General features: G+C 36.2%; 1 protein-coding gene across 5 annotated transcripts in view; it reads left to right on the forward strand.

The window, feature by feature from the left end:
* The window catches only part of HBS1L (HBS1 like translational GTPase), a 61,113-nt gene that overhangs the window by 19,530 nt on the left and 15,450 nt on the right, over positions 1–26,133 (forward strand). For 4 of the 5 annotated variants that reach the window (XM_040597512.1, XM_040597510.1, XM_040597511.1 and 1 more), the window contains 4 exons: positions 14,491–14,599; positions 22,355–22,611; positions 23,086–23,251; positions 25,475–25,592. In XM_040597512.1, coding sequence (XP_040453446.1) covers positions 14,491–14,599; positions 22,355–22,611; positions 23,086–23,251; positions 25,475–25,592 — 650 coding nt within the window. Of the gene's footprint in view, positions 1–9,279; positions 10,322–14,490; positions 14,600–22,354; positions 22,612–23,085; positions 23,252–25,474; positions 25,593–26,133 lie in introns of those variants that run through there. The other variant, XM_040597515.1, reaches the window with a different exon arrangement.

The following is a 26,133-nucleotide window of genomic DNA, read 5'->3' on the forward strand; positions in this document are numbered from 1 at the left end:
TGCACTTCTTTAGACTGTCAAATGAACTTTTCCTGGCATTCATTTCCATCTGCTAAATCTTGCAAAGCTTATTTAAAACTACAGATTATATTTTACTATATTATTTTTTTCTTCTAAACTCAGTTATACAGCATTTTATAAATCAGTTTGTGTCTCCAAATGATTTTGGCAATGAAGAATAGAGCTTGCAATGCTGTGTTTCCCGTCACATCTGTCATAGGTTGTTATTTTCCAAATACAGGTCTCCCTTATTCAGATTATGGCCATGTTCAAACTGCATTTTTTCTAGATTTAATTAAACAGGTTCATCTCTGATATCTCTGGAATGCAGATATGTTTGGCTGGAACCAGAGGGGTTCATAGGAAAATGTGGAATAAAGACATTTTCAGAGTAATAATATATATATAAATAATGTAAGTGTAGATAAGTAATGCAGATAGTGTCAAACATACTGCAATTAGAAAGGGAAACCTTGGTAAGTTTACAAAGTTTCCTTTTTAAGGGAAAACAATGTAAGCGAATACATTTCTTATGCTGAACTGTGGGGTAATTTTTATAATCTCTTCCTAAATTTTAATGTAGAACAGGTTTTTTTAAATGAATTTTGCTTCTCAAATGTATGTTGCTATGTATGTCAGGTAGCTTGCTTTTACTTTGCTTGCTTCATCTTGGCCAGTATCTCTACTTCTCCTTGCAGTGGTTTCCCTGATAAATACAGTTAGAGCTATGATTTTATATCAGTTAACTACTGAAAGCCCTACTGTCAGCTTAATTGTCTAATTAATGTTAGATTCACCAAATCCCTATTAATGTCCACTGTTACTGGTAGCATCCGTAATGTGTTTCTTATGGAATGATGTCTTTCTGGTGTATGATCTGTTGTAGGCTAAGTGTACAAACAGCATGGTATACAGTGGTGGTCCAGGAAAATTTCCTTTGCGGCTTTTCAGATAGCTTAAGATTTGTCTCTCAAATTGTAGTAATAGATGTTAGAACTTGTTTGCTCCCCCGCCGCTAATACATTGTTTTTAATACTACAAAATTTCCTGACTGCAGATAAATCAAGTACGCTTCATGAGCCTGCTGCATTGTTATAGCTTGAGTTTGTTTTGCAAGTTAGATTCAGAAGTCTTCAGCAGTTTCACACTTAGGTTTCAAAGATTCTTTGTCTGTAAATGTGTTACCACAAACACATTTAAATCACAAAGAATGCTAAAGTTTTTCTTTCTCTGTTACTTGTATTTTTTTAATAGCCATTGCTTCCTCTGCATTTTTGCCCTTCCTCAATGAGTAGGAACAAGGCAAGATAGCAGTGTGGCAAACTAATTCTGTTTATTTAGGAAATGAGCAGGATGCCTTCAACTAGAATTAAAGGAAGCAGCAAAAGTAGATGTTGAAACCTGTTGATACTACAGAGAAGACAAACAGAAAATCTGACAGAAACAAACGAGAAGAAAATTATGTGGCAGTAAAGTATGCCTTAGTAGTTTCAAACTGCTTTATCTAACAGCTTGCATCTCAAGCCATGCTTTGAGAATGTGCTCATCCTCTCATATAGATGTATTTAGTTATTATTTGTCTTTTGTTATAAACAGCTGCTGTTGAGTAGGTTTGTGTGGCATCTATTGAACTTTCATCTGTGTAGCACTGAGGACAAAACTGCGATTGCACTCTTTGTCTCCAAATGACAGTTGCTCAAGTTTAGAAGGTACATACAGCAAAAAGTCCTTTACAGCACAGGAATATCTGGAAAGTGTACCAGCAAGGGCTGCTACTGGTGATGTCTAGCTATAATCAGAAAAGATGAGCTTTGAACCCTAGTAGGAAGGCAAAATAAAAATGTTGGTTTTCTAGAATAGTTATGACCAGTCAAGGTCTTTTCCAGTAGGGAGCAGTCACTTTGAATAACACGTCTTCATATCCTCTGTTGTGGATAGAGTACCAAAAACTGGTAGATACGCAAACCTGATCAGGCTTTTAAGCCTAACTTCCTTTTGTTTCTCTTCTGATGTTCCACCATGAGTGGAAAATAGCATTAAGGAGAGGAGTAAGATGGGAAGATGTTCTGATTTTAGGTGGTATCTAATATAAAAAATGGAGAGAGCACACTGCTAAATAATGACACACTGTGAAATGTGATCTTTGAGTTGGTAGGTTGCGAGCATATTGTAGAAATGGCTTGTTTGGTGGTGTACCTGCAGCCTTTGGCTTCGTGATGTAAGAACATACTGAAAACAAAATTCAGCTAGAAGGAAGAAATCCCAAGTGTTTTCTCCTGATGTTATCTTTTTTAAATTGATGTTTAATGTCTACAGAGTACTTACTGCCCCATCTACATAGAAATAATTTATAAATCTCATTTCTTTTTAATTAGGTTGAATAGAATATAAGAAAAAGTGTTAAAACTCTGAAGTAGTGTTTCTGAAATTTCTGCTGAAGAACTGTAATCTCACAGCTAAGTTTTTGGTTTTTTTTAAAGCTACTTAATATTTTGTAGTTGAGGAATAATGGAAGATTGAACTAATGGCATAAAGCTCTGCCCCCTTATTCTGAAATCTTGGAACAGTTAAGGAGGGGAAGAGTGGGTACTTGGTCAATATTAGTCTCAATTTGGAGGGGGGAAAAAAACCCAAAGGAAAAACAGCACCTTGTTAATTATTTTGCTTGGTTTGATAAGTGTATGTGTTTTGCTTCATTATCTTACATTTAGTCCTAGTAAAACAAGTACTATAAAAGGTGTAAGTTCACTCAGCAAATTTTCTTTGAACAGATTGTGTGAAATGTTTAACTTTACCGAATTTACATGTGCAAAGGAGAACAATGCATTTTTAATGCCTTTTGTTTCCAGGTTGTCCTTTCTTAACATTTATTTTTTCTGATACATTAAAAATGGCAAAAATCCGAACATTTAACATTTTTTTCTCTTCAAAGTAATTGTTCAGGTGGCTTTTAAATGTGTGTATTAAACTGTTTAAGATTTCACAGCTTTTTGAAATAGACTCAGTTAATGTATCCTTTAAATTTTTACAAGGCTATACATTTCCAGTAGCTGCTTAATTTTTGGATATTAAGAGACATTGGAATAGCAAAAAAGGTAGGATTTTCAAGTAAACAGTACCTTTGAGCTATGCAGTTTTGTAAAACGCTGTAAATTATCGTATTTCAGTCCTCTAATACAGCTTTTTTGTGATCAGGGGTGTATCAGATGCTAGGTCTGGAAGTTCTTTATTTAGAGCTTGTCAGCTATCAGCTGTGTTATTAGTTCTTGTGATTTTTTTTCTTCAAAAATTTTATTTACGATAGTTAGTAACTTAAGGCATCCATGTGCACAGCTACAAATACTTGTTCTGCAAAAAATTCGTATTGTCTTGGGGGCCCGCAGGCAGATACTGCTCTGCTAGACTGCCTTAAAAAGTGAGAGCACCTATTACATGTAGCGTGCCAGTTCCTATTTCACTGCTTATTCTTATTCCTTTGGAAGCTTTTTTTCATCCAGAGTAAAAGGCATTGCTTGGAGTCCCGTTTCTGTTGGCAATCGTGTACCACCATTCCTACTGTCTTCACCTTTAATTAAATTATAATGCATACTGTCGTTTCCTTTTGTCTTCATGATAGGTAAAGCTTTCAAAACTGGAGTCTTTGGCTGACTTTTTGTAAAATAGGAAGTAGAGTATGTCTATCTTTTGTCTTTCTAAGGGAAAAAAAAACAACTAAAAAGAGACATCTCTCTGGATTTGCTGTTTAATTACTGTAATCTTGCAGGCAGAAATGCAAAAGTCAGTGTCAGTGAGTGATTCTGTCTCCCTTGTACTCATGACCAGTTCCTGTTTTTTGTTATTAAATGCATTTGTGTTTCAATTTACCGTAAGGGTGTGTATGTATACATAGTGTTTTCAATAATTGCTGTATTGCTGGACCTTGATTATTATTTTTTTTTTGTTACTCTAAACCATACTCAATCTGTTGAAAATTTTTGATTCTTTGAAATAGTGTCGTACATAAGTCCCTAAATGTTTTTTTTCAATAGCTGGTAAATTCTTGATACGTGATTAGGTTCTTGTTTTGGTCTTCAGAAGCCACAAATATTCCAGTCTGAAATGTGTCCTATGCTGTGACATTGCAGGCGGCACTGCCGTCCCTGAAATCGTGGAAAGACATCAAGTAAATATATTTTTCTTATATAGGGCTAACTTTTCAGAGAAACAGGTGAATGAATAGACAAGTTAAAATTTGCAAATTTGACTGACTTGTAAGAGAAAAATTGATTGATTCTCCTACAGATATGCCAGCTATCTGGCCCAGTCAAGGTCTAGTGTGGTTGTAATGTCACCAGCAGAATGAGAGAGTTGAGAATCCAGAAAACCTAAACAAAATTTAATAAGGTTTCAGCTAATCTTACCTTGAAGTTCTCACTACACTAAAAGTTTGCAAGATACAACTTTCTGGAACTTAGACATTATGAAGATACTTGCAGCTTCAACCTACTTAGTGGGGCAGGACTAGTAAATACTATTTCTTTTTGTTTTTCAACTTTAAAAGGCCATCTCGTCAAGTTTTTAGAGAAATTTGCAGAACAATTGTGGAAAAGTTGAACAGATACGAGATGATTTTACTTTTTGTATACCATCAGTTTTGCTGGTATGCTTTTCTTGTTCACTGTTCTTCTATTTAAATATCTGTTTCATACTGAAGTCATCTTGGTGCCTAAATAGAAGTTGTGGATCAGGAAAGGTTTCTTCTGTAAAATGCCTTGCCACTCCTGCAGCACAGTCAACAGGGATGTACTTGTGTAGGTAACATCAGTGTGTAAAAGGCATGATGATGTTTCTGAATTACCTGGATGATGTGCAGGCAAATAGCACCATCCTCTGGCATTATAATACTAGTTAAGAATTAAACTTGAAGTTGCTGTCTGTGTTATTTTTGGAAATTAAATATGATTGTAATAGAATGTACGTATTGTACTTTCAGTTTTACATACTCATTTTGGGCCAGGGTTTTAACAGAAATTCAGGTAATTTGCATGGACTCTGTATTCTGTTCAACTAAGTGACTGGCTAAAGGGGCTATCTTTTTAGGGTTATTCTGCCAATAGTGCTGACGCTGCTTTTTACATGACCATTTATGGTAAGAAATTGCACTTCAGAAATACCAGACTGAGCTTTTTCTAAATCCCAGTGAAAGACAATTCACAGTCATTTAAGAAAAATTCGTTGAATTAGAAAACACCACCAACGACTTACAGTTGTGTATGTGTGGGAGAATAAAGGTGCTGTTACAGAACAACTGCAAATGTCTAATAAATTATTTTTACAGCAGATTGTAGCTTCAGTTACGGATTGAGAAAAGGGGCATTGTTGGCATTGCTAGAGTGCAAAACAATACACCTCCCACAAATAAGGTTTCAGTAGTTACAGGATGAGTTGTACTGAGATATGATTATGTGAAGGACTGGATTTTAGTCCATTTAACTATAAGCAGTAGGTATGAGAAATACCGCAGGGACATTCTTTTCAAAGACTTGACGGATGAGAAAGTCACTGTTTTGATTGTTGTGAATTCCTATTGGACCTTACATGTTTACGTATCAGAAACATCAAAAGGAGGCAGCTGATGTTAGGGTAATCTCTAGAAAACAGACACATACACACCCCGCCCCAAGTCTGCCTTTCTGTACAGCAGATCTCCATTCCTTTACATCGGAGGCGTTGGCCTAGTGAAACTGGAAATCTTGAGAGTTTTACTCCAGTGACAGTGCCTTTCCCTTAATGTATTAACTGTGAATGTAAAGCAGACCAATTATCCATGTTTCTGGAAAGACCATGACAATGGTCTACATACAGAGCTGAACTATGTATTCCTTTGTTGATGTGTGTTGCTTAAACATAACTTCTTAGAGATAGCTACTGATTGGAACGTTGTATTAAGCATCTAGATCTTGAGACATACAAATTCAATTTGCTGAAACGCTGAATGCTCGCTGTTGTAACAGAGGTCTGTAAAATGTTTTATATTAAAAGATATACCATTGTGAGAGACATTAGATTTTTGTGGGACATCAGATACTGTAAATGAACACCATTCAATGGAATGATTGCAATAGAGTCACAGAGAAAAAATAGCTTTAATAGGTAATGTTGTTTGAGTGTTTGAATGCATGTAATTTGATAAGTCTTGATGGCCAGAAAAGTTGTATGGGAAGATGTTTGTTTCAGGGAGGAAGAGCAAGGGAACACAGCAGTAGCTGACTGCAATATTCTGTATCATTTGGCTTCTGTCAGGGAGGAAGTGTTGATGACTAGAAGTGGTGAGACTCCAGAAATTTTGGCGAAGTTCCAGGCAGGAGAGGAAATGTGTTACTGCTTTGTTATAACACATTGCATGCCATCCACTTCAACCTGATTAGTGTCAGTGTCTCTGTCCTGAAATTAAATCCTTCCATTTATTTAGTTAGGTTCAGATTTTTTTGTTTAATTCCTACTTGTGCCCTAAACACAAAATTTCCTCATGTCATTCCAAGTTTTTCATTACTGTTCCATTTTTTCCACTTTATCATTCCAAACCCTTTGTCTAGCCATTTCCAGTTTCCTACCTATTTTCCAGTCGTTGGCCATGATTGTTTTCTATGTTTACTTTTATCCACCGATAGTTTGCGATCATTTTCAGTTCTGATCCTCTTCTGCTTCCTTTGTTTCATGTTTAGCTCTGCACGTAACTTGCCACTGAGTGTGTGACGTCGCACTTTCTCCATCTCCTTACATGCGGCTTTTCCCCAAGTTAGTTAACGAATACTGTCAATTTTTTTGTGGTCACTGTAGCTCTCATTTCAACTCTGCTTTATTCTTTTTCATTCTTGTAGTCTGTGCCTGTCCTTGATAATCAGCTCGTTTTGTTGCTTGTCAGTGCTTTACTATACTGTTCGATTTTATGCCCCTTGCCCCCCAGTTTTGTTTTTGTTTTTGTGATTCTCTGAGCCAGGTTGATGCCTCCAGTTTCCTGATGTGGTAGTAAACTATGGAGACCACAGGGAGAGGTAGGGTTTGCTCTCAGGTGACCCAACAGAGTCTAGCCTGCTCAAAAATGGCCACAACAGCTACATATTGAATGTTGATGAAGTATTTTGGGGATTTAATTGCTAAAACTTAAGCTGTAAGAGCATATGCAAACTGTTTTCTAAGGCCAAATTGAGTGGATTTTCAGAAGGTGGAAAGATCACTTGAAGTATTTAATTTATGCAGAGAGTCTTTTCTTCAGGTGCCATTTTTGAAAATAAACTGTTCTGTCTGATATTTTCTCTTCCGGTTTCCCTATTCTCCCTGTCTGGAATGGGGGGGGGGGGGGGGGGGGGAAGTCATCCCCAGACAGATACCTCACTTGAGCAAATTTATTTTTTGACTGAAGAGTTCAACTTGCTGAAAGTTGCAAGCATTGAAAGTAAAGCCTGAGCAATGAGAAGTGCAAGCTAAATCTAACAGGTGAGGCTGCCAGTGCATCTCACTGTGCCTACTGCGCATCCAGTTGTTGCAGCTGCATGTGGTGAAGCAAACTGTTTCTGGAACATCAGTCTTGGGGTAGCAAGTTGTGCTGTTTGAGTATTACAGGCCACAGAGAGCTGGCCCATGTTGGTGATATTCAAGCATATCACTCAATAGCCTGCTGTATCAAAAACCTTCAAAACATTCTTGTAATCAGGTGCAAGTAGACATTTTTATTTTCAGCATTTTTCAATGAAAATGCATACTCCCAAGTTCATGAAAGAAAAAAAAAAAAGTCATATTCACCATTCGAAACTTTGCAGAGAATAGAATAGCTATAACAACAAGACGAAGTTACCTGGAAAACCCCTGACTGGTTTCTATTAGGAAATAACCTTCTTTTAAAAAGAAAAAGTTCAGTGCTCTTGTTTGGAGAATTGTTTTCAGTAATATCTTTAGAATGGCTGTACCTCAGCCCTAGGGAGTGACTTAGCAAGTTGCCTTCTCTGTTACTTTGGACTGTTGCATTACTTTTATAAGTGCTATAGATGTTCGGTAGCATCCATTTGTATATTGGCAGTTCATGATAGTATGTCATGTGTTTTCCTAAAAATGGGTGTTTTGAACTAGTATAATTTTAAATACTAAATAAACCTTTTATTTTGAAATTTTTTCATGTGACATTTTTATTAGAGCTAAGTGGTTGGTTTTTGCTATCAGAGGTGCTCCTTGGAGGGCTAGGATCATAGAAGAGTAGGAAGACTTTTCTAAGTAATTTATTTTTTCCCATTTGTCCAGTATTGCTTTATATATATCCATAAGACAGTTTCTGCGTGTTGAACTTCCTTCTCACATATGCTACAGACTGTCACTGATCTGTTACATCCAGCCAAATTTAAATGATGAGCTGTAGGGATGAGTGCACATCACATTGTATGCAGGCATAGTGTTTTAAAGGTTAGTGAACTGTGTTAATTTAGGAAATCTGAGGTGTTCTGAGTTCAGTAGTCATGGTATGTACTGATGGGAAATGACTGAGTCCTGAACTTCTGATATTCCCAGCACTGTGATGTGTTGATAATGCTAATACTCAGTACCATTGTCACTGAAGATCCAGCGTGCTCTGTGACAAACTGTACTGCAAATTGCTGTCATGTCCTATGGCATTTTGTAGAATTTGAGTGTCAAATAATTCACTTGAATTATAAAAAAATAAATAGTGTATGTCTTTATTAAATGAATTTTTCTATTTCCTTATGTTACTGTTTTTCCTGCGTACTGTGAAATTTGAAGGGAGAAAAATGCAATGCTACTGTTTTTAAGGCAGATTAAAGGCTAGAAGCTGGTGAGGTTTGTGGCATAGAAGCATATAAACAGTTTGAAATCTGTCAGCTGGGATAGGTTACAGTCACAATTTTGAAGTAGCTCATTACAGTGATGGGTGGATGTATTAGATGTTAGTATAAACCCACATGTATGGGCAAACAGATGATACATGCTTCTGAGCATGAAATTGTGTCATCAGGCTGGCATCTCCACATCTGCTTGTCTCGTGTAGTCTGTATTTGGAATATTTTTCACAATTGTAGGGCCTTAAAATCAGTTTTAAAACATAGCACCGCATATAGGAAGGGAACTATTATCTTGATAGAGACCTCAGTTATTAAGTCTGCTTTTCAAGGACAGACAAGACACAGTTCTGTCTCTGCTGCTACTGATACGGTCAATAGTTACACTGCCAGTAATGTATTAAAATTATTTTTTTAATCAGTGAGTCATGAGACATACTTGGAACAAACTAATGACATGGTGCACAAAACCAGTGTGCTGTCTTTTTTCTTTTATGCAATTGGTGGCTGTTGCTGTATGATGGTAGACAAAGTTGTAAGTGGCTTGGTTGTGGTTATATAGAAAGTCTGTAGCAGAGTAAGGGATGCAAACTGTGTCTTCTAGATATGAAGGCATGGTGTTATGTGTATATTTTTCAATGACAATGCAGGTTTAGACAGTCCTAGGAGAACTTGCTTAAGTAAATTAATTCTGGTGTCAATAGCATCTAGGCTTCCCAGACCCTATTCAAAATCGAAATAGTATGCAGCTTTCTTCAAGTGCTCATACCACTTTTGAAAACAGATGAATCAGTATAAACCAGGTAGGAATTACAAAAGCATGTAAAAGACTTAAAACTTTAAAGAAAAAGAAACTGCAATCTGGCCACAGTTAATTAGCACCTTCAAGGTGCATTCCTTTGCCGGTACTGATATACTGCTAGTAGTTGTTTTGTATGTAGACATGGATTTATTTAAATGGCGTTGCTATCTGAAAAAGCACAGACTGAGGACATGCCTAACGTTGGTATTCTTCCTTCCTTGTTTTTTTCAAGCTAGATTCAGGTATATTAAAAATTTTGGTTCATCTTACCAGAAGCAGGCTTTTCTGTGCAATGGTATCCTTCAGCTTAAAGTTTCAGTGCCATAATAAAATTTGATGAGGGGAAGACAAATTGGGAGGAGAAGCCTCTGTGTATGGGAATCAAAAATGGCATTTTCTTTCTTTTGTTGAAAAGGTATGGCCATCTGAATGGAGCCAGTGTGGGTTTAAAAACCCACTGTTAGTATGCATTTCTCCAAATCTGCCAGTATCCCTGTTTCACTTGGTATAAACTTTCACTTGGTGTCTTTCTTGAGATGATGGTTTAACAGGTTCCTGCTGGTTTTATGCACCTCTAAACTACTACACCTCTAAACAGAGTAGACTGACGATCAACTCTTCCAAGTACTGACACTTAACTTCCCAATCTTCAACAGAATTAAAGACCAATTTTTATCTTCCCGTTACTTTCAATGTAAGTATATAAATGAACAAAAACTGAAAAAAGAAATTCTCAAGCCTGTTACGTATGATAAAGAAGCCCAAATAATCTTTTGTTTGTTCAAATCTTTTACGGGTACTCCTTAACAACCATTTTTACAAGGAGATCCAAAATCTAGGGACTTGCTTACAGTAAAGGAAAATGCTTGACTATACCCATACACTTTTGCTATTCCAGCTTGAACACCCAGAAAGACTGTTCTAATTTTTAAAGACTGCCCCAATGTTTTACTTGCTTCCTGCATATATATGTGTGTATCTGTGTCCTGTTTGTCAGTATGCAAATACATTATTGTGTCATCAGATTTTGGGGTTATACTCCTAATAATTTTTACATTATAGCATGTGTCATTAGTATTAATTTTTGACTAAATCAAAAGGATTTTAAGTCAGAAGGCCAACTGGCAGTTACAGGAAAGGTAAAAGCAAACAGAAGGATAGTAAAGGGAAGAGAGCTTTGGCTGTCAAGTTGTTGCACACTACCATAGTTGTACTGGAGTAACGGCAGTGCAGGTCTGTCTGTACCCTTGGGTATTAGGCTTATCCTAACTTAATACTGAGACAAATTGTATCAATGCATGTTTTGTTTTGTAATGGTATTTGACTCGTAGCTACAGTATGCTTTAGTCTAAGTACTCTGTCAGTACAGTCTAAATACCAAATACCTGTCTGAAAACAGCTTTGCTTAAAATAGGCTAGAAGTTTGTGTGTTAAACTTTCTGAATTGTGAGAACTATGGTGCTGACAAGCCTTTACATTTTTTAAAGGTATGAAGGTAATATCTACTACAATAATGAAAGGTAAAAAAATAATCATTTTTTAAGGTTTAGAGTTCTGCAGTAAATAACAGAATTCTACAAAAACATAGTTTGACTTTCTTGAAATTAGTATGTGTGACCAGACTGCTTTCTGTTTTCATGGAAGGTAAATTTCTTTAATTTTCCTAATGTTAAGTTAGTGAATTGCCAGAATTTTTATGGAGCGTCCCGTTCAGTAAAATCTCTTGCTCTGCAATTTGACGCCATTGGCCAGTCAGTTCGTTTAGATGCATATTATCCACTCTTTCACTTCTTGCAATGCTAGAGTAATGAAAAGTAGCAAAGAGGTGTTTGGGCTTCTTTAGGAGTTTATGAAAGATGTATCTGTGTTTTTATTTTATGTGTACTCTTGATTTAGGAAATGTATTGTCATCGATTTACTTAGGTGTGTGTTTAAGAATGTTCAAATGACAGTAAGTGTGAAGAACCTTTTTTGACAAGAAAGGCTTTGTGCTTATATGTCCTTTGTATCCTTTCCCTTTAGAGGTTAATATGCCTTACCAGTGCTCTTGTCCTAATCAAATTGGAATTACTGCTCCTACACTTCTTCCAGGTTTGTAGTGCACTTCAGCTGCCATAGGATATTCTGATTGTTGATTAAGAAGTGTTCTAAGAATTGTATCACCATTGGGCATTGACTTCCTTTTAGTTCCAAGGTGCAATTTAACAGAACAGATCATATGCAAATCCTTAAGTGCTGAATAGTTTTTGCTTTGCCTGCTAAAGCAGGTAATTTATCAGGCGGTTTTCTCTGGTGCCCTATAGATTAGATAGTAAAGTATACTGCTTTCCTAGCCTTGTGCCCTTTGTAATGAGGCCTATAATTATTAATCTTCGTGGTGCCTGCAGTGCATAAAAGACAGACTTGGTCCTTATCTCAAATGTGCTGCTTGATTTTTAGTGTACTTGGTTATAAAAATACTGAAGTCAGAAAATTATATTTGACTCTTCAGCCAGTAGTGTTACTAATAATTCTTGTGTTGTCTTTGCATGTATTTGTATACCACTATTCCAGGATTACCTTCTATGGTTTGGTTTGCCTTTATATGATCCTAGTCTGCTTCCTTGCTCCACTTATGCTGAAGTAGTAGTGTTTTATAAAACTAACTAATTACACTTCCCCCTTCCCCAACTATTAGTGCTATTGATGGACAATTACTTTACATTCTCTTGTGCTTTTTAATTTTATTTTTATATCTTCTTTCAACTTCTAGTGTTTCCTGATCTCTAGTGTTAAATTTTTGTGGTTTGTGTAAAAAACTTGGTTCATTGAATGTATTTTGTCTCCTTGTACATTTAACTACAGATCAGTGTCAAACACCCCAACAGTACTTGTACAGAGTGAAGCTTAATTTCTAAATTGATTATAGAAGATGTTTTTTGTAAAACCTTTGACCTGATTTTTGGATCATATATAGCAAATATTGCTAATAGATTGCAAGTTATTTTCAAGTTATGTGAATTGTTATCTTGGCTTCTTTGAACTAATTTCATTCAGTATCACTGTGTTTTTTTGTAATTATTAGTTCCTAGCAGCCAGATTTCAAAAATGGTACTTTCTGAGAATTAACTGTAATTCATCTTTGAAATGATAATAAAGCATTCATGTTTAACTGGCAGTTGAAGGGCATGGCTGCTTGAAACTTCTCAAAATTGAAGTGGAAAAAACCATACCAAGTTGGCAAGAAAAGTAATTTTTACTGTAACTCAAGTGATTAACTACTTATTACAAAAATGCTGTACGTGATTTGTGTAGGAGCTTGAAGATGAACCAGAATCTTTGTGCTTAACTAGTAGTCCCTGTCTGAGAATTTTATATTCTGAGTCTTCACTATTTTTTTGTCAGTTAAATAATTTCTGAATATTGTAAACCATGATTTGTGCTGTTGCCTTTATTTCTCTTATTGTTTTTCCTTATTTACAGTGTAGTTGATATGCAAGTACTAGTAATACGCAGAGACTACTTCTTCCAGAGATCTCTAGGTGGCATATAAATGAAATCAGTTACAGCAGATAAGACAAATGAGGGATATGAAGACCAAGTCACCAGTTAAATAAGAATGTCTCTGTCTATAGTGTGATTGTTTAGAAAAAGTTGCACAACAGCTTTTTTGGTATGCTATTATAGACATGCCTGTAGTAGTCTATTTTCTTGCCTGAAATCTTCAGCAGCCTTGACCACATCGTTATATGTAACCTACAAAGCAATATTATTCTGTGGTTTTAAAGGTGTAGCCATCATACTTCAGTACACAATAGAGTTAACCTAAATGAGTAGGACCAAATGACTCCAATAATTCATCTTTTAGCAGTATTCTAAAATACTTAAAAGATTAATGTGTTATTCAAAATAAGTATTCATTTGACTCTGGCTATCTGAATTGGTCTATTACTGGAAGAATATCAGCATTTTTCTAGTTTTCAGATACATAGATGAAGATTGTTTAAAACTTTTAGTTAAATTCTGAATTCAGGTTATTGGTTTGCTTTCTTGTGCGTATAACGTCCTTCAGAATGCAAGGTATCACTGCCATCACTAATGCTGTAAAGCATATTAAAGAGGGAATTGCGGAAAAAGGAAAGAGCTAGTTTACTACTTTTATTTAAACACCCCTTCCCCAGTGTAAATATTTTATTACTTTTTTTAAAGCTTGACAAGAAACTAATAGTGCTGTAGTGTTATTAGTTGTGAAACTGTAGTTTCACAAAAATAAGAATGAACTTTACTGTGCTCATGTTTTCATTTAACTTACAGTACAAATTGATACCTTTAAGTTACTCAACTCTGGTAATTATTTCTGAACATCCTTTAAATTAGCTAGCTTTTGGGTATTGCTTGGCTTCTTCGGTGTAATTCAGTGCAAGACAACTCTGTTTCCAGGTTTCAGGGAAGGCCTGGTAGCCCACACATAGCTTGTGCTGCTTCTGGCAGTACCTGAGGCAGACATGAGTTTTTTTACCTTACTATAGCCTTGAGGATCAACTGTGTTAAGGCAAAAGAACTCTATAAATAAGAATCTGATCAGATAGTGAGCAGCTGCAAAGCATTTCATCCTCATATTGCATGAAATGCTTCTGGCATCTTGCAGAACTGCTGCAAGGTAAAGTTCTTGAATGGTGTAGGTATCATGTGAATGAATATAACTGTTTGTAGATTATTTTGAATAAAAATGTAACATATGCAAGTGAGACATGGAAGTGTGGGAATTCATTATCACAGACTGGTATCTTTAGGTTGAAGAGAAGTAATGTACTTGTTAAACTTTATATTTAACACTTGTTAGTTACAACCTTAAGTTCAAACTTACTTTTTGTCTATTACTAGGAAAAGCAAGAGATTCCCAGTCAGCCAGAATGGAATCTGAAATTGTGCCAAAAATTACCAAAATGACAGTGTCTGGAAAGAAACAGTCTATGGGATTTGAAGTTCCATGGTAAGCCAAGCCCTCTTGTATCAAGGTACATCAGCAGCTCTTCTTTCAGACTGATGCACCTGTAGCAAGTTTCTTCTTCTTTTTTTTCTATTTTTTACAGCAGTTTTAGTGTCACTCTCCAGAACTAACCATCTCAGCTTCTTGTTTGACTCAGAATTACTTTCAGAAGATTGTACCTCACGTTTTGAGTTTAACAAATCCTTTCACTATGAATAGTGCAGAGAGATATCAGCTAGTCAGATTATTTAAACATCCGCTTCATAGAATACTGAACTTTCTTGGGGTTCGTTTATTTTAAATTTAGTTCTCTAAGTGGAATTATGAAATCAATAAATCTTAACTGTAATTGCTTGTTCTTCAAAGGAAGTAATACCTTTAAGAATAATTTCTGGGGAAAGCAATCACTTATGGCTAAACTTTGCCTTCCTCTGCAGCTTTTATTAACTTTAACAGGTGTCCAGGGTATAACTGTTGTGGAGAAGAAATTGGTCCTCCTTATGCTTTAGCTAAATTAGAGTGGTTGAGCTGTAGTTCTAATTTTATCCTAACTCAGAACAGTTGGGGGTATGTCTTGTGAGAGTGTGAAAACAGACATCTGGATCAGAGTCTACCTACAACAGTAGCCAGCAGTGAATACTTCAAGAAATACATAAGGACAGGGCATGTGCATTGGGCATACAGTCAGTGGAATGTCATTACATGTAGTGTTCTGTGGCTCGCCACCATATTTTTTTCTTGATTAGGCTGTTTCTGTTAAAAATGGTTAATGGATTTTTCTTACTTGGATGCACTTATTCTATTTTTGAACCCAACTTATAATAGCCGCCTAATCTGTGGTAAGAAATTCCATAGTTCATCCTCAGGAAAAAATTTGCAAGCATAAGCAGTTGCAACATCCCCGCCTCATCTCCCAGTGTTTGTAGTTCTGATCTGAAAGCATTTTTGGGAGTAAGAGGGCAGCATGGTCATTATTTTACAGTATCTTGTGCATGTTTGGTAACTGAGTGGAAAGTAAGCAGTTGCACCTACTTAGTCTCTTAAGCACATTTAATACAAGGTGTGAAGCTGATGTCATTAAGCCCTTTGTACTGCTAGATATCATTGCTAAGAGACATCACTTTCATTCATCTACCTAGATGCAGTAAGCTCCAAATGAAAAATTTATGGGACTTTCAATCCTCTTTGCTGTTTGAGATTTGCAATATATAAAAGGGAACAATGTTTGGGTTTTTTTTCTCCTTGCCCTACTAATCGGTGACTGGGTGTCACAACTGGCCTCAATCACGAAATTCCTATCAACGTCGTAGCATCTTCATCTATGGTGTTTCTACTACACTTCTTTTTTTGTGGGACTTCTGTGGATTAAATTAATTTGGATGTAAATTTATAAAAATAAAGGAATCTTAAGTGAGTGAAAAAGTTAGACCTGGATAGTAGTGACTGATTATTTTAGCTGTAATAATGACTAATAAAAGGTTTGTTTATAAATAAAAGCAAATACAGAATTTTGTATCTCTGATACTTAGCAACTCCCACACCTTGTGCATGTGTGCCTGCTCCATAGGAGAGAAGAAGGTAAGAATAATGCTTTCTCGTCTGTAGACTGGAGTAATTCCTGGACAGGATAGTGATGACTCAGTCCCTGCGGAAAGACGGTTGTCTTTAACATGCTTCTCAGCCACTCTGCCTTCTCTTCAGGGATCCTGAAGTAGTTTGTGTTATACTTGCTTCCATTTTTTTTTTTTGTTATATACTATTTTTTGTGACAGAAAAAAATTAAGCCTTCAGGACCTGCAGGTAATTGCTTTAGAAAAATCCTCAATATTGTGATGTGGTTTTAAATACACTTCACTTGTTTAGTTGTACTGCTGAAATGCTAATCAAGAACAAGCCTCTTCAGCTCTAGAAATTGGATGCATGTTAGGCATTTAGCTTTAAGTGGGAAGAATTAGGTAAGTGGAGCGATTTGTAAAAGCGTGTGAGATTTGAAGCCCTGCCAGTCAATAAATACGGAAGAAAGTACAATTTAAGTTGTAAAGTTATCTGCATGCCTAAAAGATCACTGCTTCAAGGAGTCTGTCATGGCCTCCTTTCTTCTTTTGCCTTACAGGCACTGTGGAGACATTGCTAAGGCACTAGGACCTTGACATGAAGAATGAGGGAGGAGGCCTTGACCATATTTGCATCACATTTTTCCTTCTCTGCTGTAGGACAGTGGCACTTGCTCTCCTGATTATTTTCCTAACAGTTGGAGCTTGACTAGCTTCTTTCCACAGTATCTGCATAAAGCCTGTGCTAAATACGTTCTGGTTAGCTGAAGCATTGGTATTGTCTTGCAAACTTGTAATGACTTTGTATGTGTCTGTTTCTAGATTTCAAAAACAAAGCAAAACATGAACCCCTGCCTCAACTCCATGAGTATCACAGTTGAGCTTTTTCTTCTGCAGTTGTCTTCTGGATTGACAGTGTAAGGATGAGTTTTCAGGGAACAGAATGAATTTGTGTTTATTAACACCTAAGAAAGACTCATTATTTTGACTCTTTTCAGGCCCTTTTTATATTACTGTTGCATTGATAAATGTACTGCAGAGGGTTTACTATTATACAGATTTCTAAGTACATAGTTTATATTACTGACAAAAAATACAGTGTCATAAATTACTCGTAGCAGTTTAGATTCTAAAACACCTGTAACTGCGTCCCTTACTCTCATCCCCAAAGACTGTGTTGGTGCAGACACCATTAAAAAGTGATTGTATAGTATGTATGAACTATTTTTTTGTCACTTCTTATAGGATCTTAATTGTAATGCATGAACCATATTTTCAAGCCAGTGGCCTAGCTATTCAGCCTTTATGATTGTCTTGTTATGCGATATGACATCATCATAATTAATTTTACTTAAAATGAATGGATTATTAGAAGTCATGAAGTGCTTTAAGCATTGATTGCCTTTTTTTGGGGTATTCTTAAGGGGATTGTCTACAGAAGATGGTTTGCTCACTTCTGACAAACTGTTTTTCTGATGTTCTAGCAAAATTATTTACCAGGCTTTTTCTTCCTGGTAAGTCATGAAGGAAGCCAGAAGTTGTGAGCAAAAAGAGTGATTATTTTAACCAGCCTGACCAATATTGTGTAATTAATAATTTTGAAAGGGGAAATAAATGTAGACATTCCTGTAATGACTGTAAGTACTCCGAAAGAGTCGGTTGTATAAAAATAATTCACTAAGCATCCAGACCAGAAGATTGAAAATAATGTTTAAGAGCTTAATTATGCAGAGTTAATCTTCAGCAGATAAGCTTTCAGGTTCTTTGAATGCATGGTAGCGTGAACCTCTCAACAGTTGTTGAGATTGAGTGTCTTCTAACATGTCTTACAACAACATATGTTGTATTTCTTAGTTTTCCTCAGAAAGGAGATGTAAGCGTAACATTTTAGTCCATTTACTCTTATGGTTCTTCTTGGCAAGACAACGTAGGATGTTTCTGGCCTGGCAGTTTTAATTTTGACTAAATGTTGGTCCTTGGCAGGCTTTTGTGTCTGCTGATGTCTTAACAAAAAGCTGTGGTAAGCTCTCTTGACGTTTGTGCCTGAATTGCTGGTTGTGAGGCTTTCTTGAGTACATGACCTCAGTGTGCATACAAGGTGTGTAATGGTTCTGTCCTTTAAAAGAAGTCAAGAGCTGTTTAATCAGAAACTCCATGTTACTGGCTAGCGGTGATGTGGCAGGCAGGCACAGATGTTGGCAAATGCAGCTGCTCTTGGTAGTTCCATCAAGTCCTCATACATAACTACAAGCAGTTGGTTAGGAAGTGCTGTTCTTCCAAATGTGAATAATTCGTGATATGGTGGCTCAAATAGCTCAGACCAAGTTGGAGCTTTGCTACTGAAGATGCTTGCTAATGCAGTTGACTTGTTTATACCCTCAACTGCCTGCACCAGTGTATACTAGATACTAGTATGCTATCCTATATTCTCTGTCATCTGCCAGAATTTTTCAGTTCAATAATTCTGAGAAATCTCAGTGGAAAAGGCTTACTGAAAAGTGTTTCCAATGTCACTAATTTCTTCATTGACTGTTAGAGATGAAGCTCCTTGGCATTTTTCTGAGCTGTTATCGAGCTTTAAATAAACTACTCATCTGGTTGCCATGAAGAATGGCTGTCAGGGTCTTACTGCTGCATCTCTTTTTATGTACTTCCATGAGACTGGAATTGTACATTTTATCTGCCCATCTTCCTGTTTTGGTACCTAGCAATAAACTCACTTTTCCTTTCCCTCACATTGATCTGCTGAAAGCTGAATTCACTCTACCCATTCTGAAGTTTGTACTATGAAATGGCAAGTCATGGTTTATCATGGCACAAGTTGTTTTCAAGTTTCCAAAATAGGTTAGTACCTGAAACTTGCAAAACCCTAAATGGAGCGGTGTACTGACTGTTCAAGTACCGCACCATTGAAAAATTAGCAAGGCCTAATGGTATGGTGCCTGGAGTCACGTTTCACTCATTATTTCACTTGTATCTAGTGGGGTTTTTTTGGGTTGTTTTTTTTTTTTTTTGCACCACCTAAAATAAAAAAATGTCAGCTTTAAGCAGTAGTAGTCACAGTAAAAGCTACTTAGAATTGAGAGAGTAGTTATTTTATCTGGCAATAACTGTGATTCTTTCAGGTACTGTAATTAGTTTGAATTCTACCACTTGACATCCATCCTAGTTCTGGGAATCCTTACTGACATAGGGTTTGGCCTACAGGATGATCAGAGCATCTGGGATTACAAAAAAAAAAATAAAAATCAATTACCTAGCTAAACAAAATAGAATTTAGAATCTTACAAGTAACCTGTCTTTCAAAATACATTTTGGATTTTAATAGTCTTGATTGTGACAGTCTTTGAATATATTTTTGAAAGCTACAGAAAAACATGAGAGTCATGTTTTTGGGTCACATCACTTAGAGCTTCATCTCTTACGTTTTTTCATTTTTTGAAATTTGCTTTGGGAAGAAATGCAGACATTGAAAAGGAGAGAAAACTACTGCCAACTGCAAAAGCTGCTTTGATATGACTGCTTATACAAATACTTCTTTCTAGAACTTCAAATATCAGAATTCTAAGGAAGAAAACTTGATACCAATGTAAAATACTTGATTTGTATTACAGTGTGACCTTTGCATATTGGCATTGGTCCTAGTACTTAAGTGTGAAAGTGCTAGATATTATGCTGACACTGAACTGAAGTTTACCTGAAAAAAGGGAAGAAGATGGAAGAGAGCCTCAACCTTTATGAAGGATGTCTAATGCAAATTAATTGTAAATATTTGAAGATCTCTTAATGCATGATTCAGGCAAAAATGATCTGGTGTACTTTGTTATTCAGATTATTTAAAAGTTATATATAGAAAGCTTTGTCACCACAGTTTTGTGCCTCCTATCAACTGGACTGTTTCCAGTCAGTTTTTATGAAGTAAAATTTCCCTGAAGAGACATTGGAGAACACAATTCTGCCATTCCAAAGCAGAGTTTTCAGCTTGATCTTAATGTACTATTTAAGGAATTTTAAAAATAGAGCCTTCTGCTCAGTCTTAGAGAAATGCACTGATCTTTTCCAGTAAAAGAGCACAAATAACTGTAGTGACTATTTTTCTGTGGAATAGTTCATGTGTAATCACCTTTCTTCATAGCTACATCTAAAGCAATGATGACCCACTAATTTTTGGAACTTGGGCAATCAATTGTATCTTCTTGTAAAGGGTATTCAGCTTGTCAAGACACAATGTTATATACTGGAACTTGTCTAAGGCTGTATTTGGTGCTACTGTACAGCTGGTTTCATAGTGTAGAGTTTAAAATGTCATGATTGTGTGACCTAAGACAGTAGCTTGATATTGACTTGCCCTTCTCTCTCAAGTGATTTAGAATATTTTGATAGGACGAGTTCTTGTGAACAGGCTTTATACAGAATTGTCTATCCAGGTAGCATCTGTGCCCCTGTAACCAGCATGGCTGGCATAAACTAAGTTCTTTGCTTAGCAAAGGTGAGAAATGTGTTTGTGTATCCAGCCTTGATGCAAGAACCAGGCCTTGGGTTATGGAACTGTAGGGGGATAAAAAAAACCCCAACCAACCACCAAATGAGTGCTCATATTTCTGCTTTGGAGTCTCAGAATCAAGAGAAAAACTTGGCTTTGAGCCTCATGACAAAAGTGTCAAGTCAATAGTTGGCTGCAGTACTGATTACATAGGTGGGTTCTGAAACTGAGGGGAAAAAGGGACATGCATAAAATATCCCATGTTACATAGTGCTGTGTAATGAGGGGCGAATTTTCTGTTCAGTCTGAACGTTTCCTAGGTTTAATTTTTTTAGACTGTAACCCTTGAACTGATTTGTTCAATAAACTAACGTGCTTGGACTGTATTGTTTCCTGAGATACATGTAATGGAAAGGGACTAATACAATGCAAATACTCCTGCGCAGACAGAAAATGAGAAGCAATGTCAAATAAAAGCAGTTGGTATCACGATGGGATTCTGAAGTACAGAATAAGTAGTTTTGTTTGTAGAAGTTGAAAAGAGGAAAACTGAGGAGTCAATTGTGGTACTTAAACAGAAAATGGAGAGAAAATTTCATACTGGATGTGCAGACACTTGAGTCTGAGAGCCTATGTGAATCTGTTCCATAGAAAGCAGCCCGCGGCATGGTGGTACTGCATTGGAAAGGATTTCCATTTTTCCAGGGGAAGAAGCCTCTTCTGTATTGTTTTAAATACAGTACTTTGTAGGTATTTTCAATAATCTGTAATGGTCAGTGGTCGGTATATTGAAGTTTGCTGTGATACAGTGTTGTCACTCCTGTAATAACTGCTTCTGTTCCTGTCTTGCTGCTTACATTAATGCCTCGCTGTGGAGCTCTGTCAGGCAAAAAGAAAGCTTTTGTTGTCTTAAAGATGTCGCTTGGCGTTTGTTTTTAGTGGTCATTTCTGCCATAACAGGTGAAGAATCATATTGTATATTCTCAGAGTGCTTGTGTAAATTAGAAAAATATCTCATTTACAAATTGGAGAGAAAAAGAGTGAGAGAGTGTAATATAATAATATATATAGGATTATTTATTATTAGGATTAGTATGGTGATCTGTTGGAAAACAGGGTGTTAGAGAAGGAGAGTTGGGGAACCCAAATCTCCTTAGTCCCAGATGCCTTGTTTTATGCATAGAACACATTTTCTCTGTATTGATAAATATAACTTATCTGTTATGGCTCTGTATAAGCATTGCACCATAAATTGCAGCTCAGGTATGCTTAGTTCTTTATGCTGTATTGCTGTTCTCACTATAGAACATTGCTACGTTCCGCTGTAATACTTGTAGCGTATGTGGAAGCTGTTTTAGAATCCATGCTTCAGGGTTGACTTAGGCTCTTAGTTCAGAGACAGCCAGCTCTAGTTGCTCTGCACAACTGTCCTTTCCCTCCCCATTAAAAGAAGTGGCTGTGGGAAGCTTTTGTTTATCTGTTTCATGTATTTTACAAGATTATTTCTTATCTTGCTTTTGTACACAGGGCTTTTCAGACAAGATGTTCAGAGCTGGTATCTGTGCAGTTTGTATCTAGCTGCTTATCGCCTCCACCTTAACGGGTTTATCACATACTCTTTGTCTGGGGCTTACAGGGTAGTGGAAAGAAAACTTAGTTTCTCTCCTATATTTCTACAGCTTCTTTGTCATTTGTATTCCTTGTGTTTTCTTTTTTCCCTAGTGTGATTGCTGAAGAAAATGGCCATGCTAACACACCTCAGAAAGGACTGTTAACTGAAGACACCAGCGTAGCTTCTGGGGTGCTTCAGGCAGTCTCAAAATCTGCTCTTTTACCCCAAGTAGTGCAGGTTTCAGAAGAGCAAAATATGGTGCCTACTCCAGTAAAAAAGTCAAGCAAGACAAAACTGCAAATAGATGTGAAAGCAGAGTTGGAGAAGAGACAAGGAGGAAAGCAACTGCTTAATTTGGTGGTAATAGGTAATACTGTTAAATTGTATTTTTGACAGACATAGAGATTAAAAACTGGTGATCGTATCTGGAAGTAATACCGAAGCAAATCTATCCTCTCTCTAGGGAAGGGAAATTTCATACCGTTTTCAGTCGCGTCTTTTTGACCATTATTCATTGGAAGAAGAGTACATTCAGATGTCCTTGACTAGGGCAGAGGGGTTGATTTAGCTTCCTTTTGAGAGTATAATAAAATGTACTTTGGTTTGGTTTCATTCTTGGCGGTGTGTTCTTTTTAGTATGAATTTGGACATCCTATATTACTGTCATGCTCTGTTTCAATAAATTTCCTCTCTGTAACTCTCTTACAGGATTGTGAAATTCTGTGGATTGCATAGGCATTATTAGTGCACATGATTTTCATAATGTTTTAGTGTTTTTCTTGTACTGTATTTAAAATCCTTAAAATAATAAAACTGATGCAGTGTTCATTTCCCTCTGTAGGACATGTTGATGCAGGTAAAAGTACTTTAATGGGTCATCTGCTCTACCTTTTGGGAAATGTGAACAAAAGAACTATGCATAAATACGAACAGGAATCTAAGAAGGCTGGCAAAGCTTCATTTGCCTATGCATGGGTCTTGGATGAAACTGGTGAAGAAAGAGAAAGGTAGAAATATCTTTTAATGGGAATTACCTTGCTTTCCCTGAAAGAACGGCATTTGTATCGATCTACTAATAATGCTTTGGTAGAAATATTCTAAGTTTAAAGATACTTACTCAATACTTACAAAGAAAAATATTTGCTAATATGAGTACATGTTATTAAAAGAAAAAATAATCTTGTTTTGTTATAAGAAGTGTGAACAAGAAGCTGAGCATTTCATGACGTATTTCTATGCTGTGGAATGCAGCATAGGGCTACAATGCAGAATGCTTCTCATAGCTGAGTTGGTTCATTTAAAGCTGCCTTACCAATTTATTGCTGCCACATTTCTCTGTTTGATATAATTATATGGGAAAGTTCTAGGTTTAAATTTTTCTGTGAAAGGGTGGCAGAATTATAAACTAAACACTGAAATGTCAGTTTATCACGTGACTTAGATTACATTAAATATAAAATCTATAAATTAAATTAATAAATAATTTATATTTTTATAACCTGTCTTTTATTATTGAAATATGAAATTTTAAATTAAACTTTATCATATTTAACTAGTACATAATGGGGAAGCAGTGAAGCTAATAAAAAAAAGTAAGAGCTTTTGAGAACACTGTATGGGAAGCTAAGGACATGGTATTCTGTGTTCACAAAAAAAGGCGTTTTCTTTTGTGTTTATTTTTTTACAATCATTTGTCACCCATGGTTTCGTAGCATATAAGCTCTTCTGGTTAGGAAGATAACCTTCACAATGTAAACTGATGCTTGAAGAACATGGAGTAAGGCAGTCCTTATCAAGCATGTAACTTACTGTTTTCAAAGGCAGATATGCTTTTGCAGTGTCCCTGTATATAGCTAAACTTTTGCCTGTGTGAGTCCTTTAATTTACGAAGTGCACATACACATCTGAGTGGGGGTGTCTGTCTTGGGTGGGGTGCAGGTACGAGGAGGGGGGAACAATCCTGAAATGACCAAACATAAACTTTGAAAGTAGCCTTACATCAATTAAGGCTGTTGATATTGTAGTGGTAGTGTTGTTGTGACATTACAGTCTTGAGGATGTAAAAGAGGAAAAGCAAATGGAAAGGAATTTTCTTTCTCCTTGTAGATGTAGCGCAGTGTAAAACAAACAAACTTTGAAGATCAATTTCTTTCACAGATCTGTAATAAAACCATATTATGTTATTTTATTAATATAAGCTACCTTTGATAGGATGTAATTAACATGTGAAACAGGAAATAGAGACAAGTATTTATAGCCCGTGAAGAGTAAAATGTTAACAGAAAGTAATTTGTGGAATAATTGTCATGAGCCTTAAAAGTGATATTTCTTGGTTTATGATTTTTTTATTATTTTTTTTAAGTATCCAACAGTTGTGCATTTAGGTACATGACTTCAGAAGATAATTTGTAATTATTAAGGGAAACATCTTCTGAATTGGTATTTTAGATTGATTGTGTTTTCTTTTTACTTTGAGTTTTGTATTTTTAAAGGAAAACTTTCTGGAGCCATCTGTAAATGTTTGGGGGTTGGGAGGGGTTATTTTGTTGGGGTTTTTTGTCATTGGAAGTAGCCTATTTTAAGTATCTGTGCTCATGTAAGAATTTTGTCCATGTAAAGTGCCTGTGTGTCTTCATTGTCTATAAAGGGAGATGGGGATGACTTAACACAGATAGACATGTGCGTTATAGGTGTTTGCATTTGAGCAGATGAATCCTATCCTATTTGCCGTGCAGAACATGTGGTTGTTAGTGAGATGTGGAACTGAGTCAAAGCACTACCTTCCATCCCAGCTAATCAGCTTGTGGATTTTTGCATGTATAACTGTATTGCTATAGTCCCATACCTTCAATTTTTTTATTCTTGGCTGTGTTTTTGTTACTTTATGATGTCTTTTTTCTGAAGAGCTATGTATTAAAAATAGAATTAATAATGATACAAATATGCAGTACAATTATCATGTCCTCGCTGTGCTTGTTGGGACATTGTCTATAGGTGCATGGGGTTACTACTGTGAATTCTGCATGTTTGTTTCTTTATGACTAGAGTTACTGAAAGGCAGTTCTAGAGGAATGCTTTTCCAGCACGCAGGTTTCTTTTGGTACAGACTAAACCAAGTGAAAGCTATGAAGTGTATAATTTCACGATGGTGTTTTTAATAGCTTACTTGATACCTCTCTGAAGCTTTCAAAGCAGTTTTAATGGTGCATTGTGTATGTGCTTTGTTTAAGGGGAGTGACAATGGATGTGGGTATGACCAAATTTGAGACAAAGACTAAAGTAATTACACTGATGGATGCTCCAGGCCACAAAGACTTCATTCCAAATATGATCACAGGAGCGGCACAGGTAGCGTTGGTCTAAAACTCTTCTTCCAATGGCATTATTATTTATAACTTAAATTGTTTTTCTTCTTTTAAAATCTAAGATGAAATGGAATTATGGTGCTGAGATACCTTTGATATTTTCATGAGTTTTTCTAAACTTAAGAAAATGCTTAACTGTAAAGGCAGCTACTTTGCTTTTTTGGGGATGTTAACTTTTTGGAGAAGAGTTTTATTAGGGAAGTAATTTGAATACTAAGTTCAGTTTGATAACATCAGAGTTGAGCTTTGAAAGCTATTCAAATGTGGCATATGTCTACTCAACAAGAAGCTCTGTGAAAGTGGTCCCGTAGATAAAGACTTTAAGTGGTTTTGAGCTTAAAGAGAAAAGCTTTGTGTCATGGTTTAACCCCAGCTGGCAACTGAGCACCACACAGCTGCTCAGTCACTCCACCTCTCCCCTGGTGGGATGGGGAGAAGTGTCAGGGAAAAAGGTGAGACTCGTAGGTTGAGATAGAATTCCGTAATTGAAATAAAATTAAATATAATAATAATTGTAATGGAAA

This window comes from Falco naumanni, chromosome 6 (genome assembly GCF_017639655.2).
Source record: "Falco naumanni isolate bFalNau1 chromosome 6, bFalNau1.pat, whole genome shotgun sequence".
NCBI classification, from domain to species: domain Eukaryota; kingdom Metazoa; phylum Chordata; class Aves; order Falconiformes; family Falconidae; genus Falco; species Falco naumanni.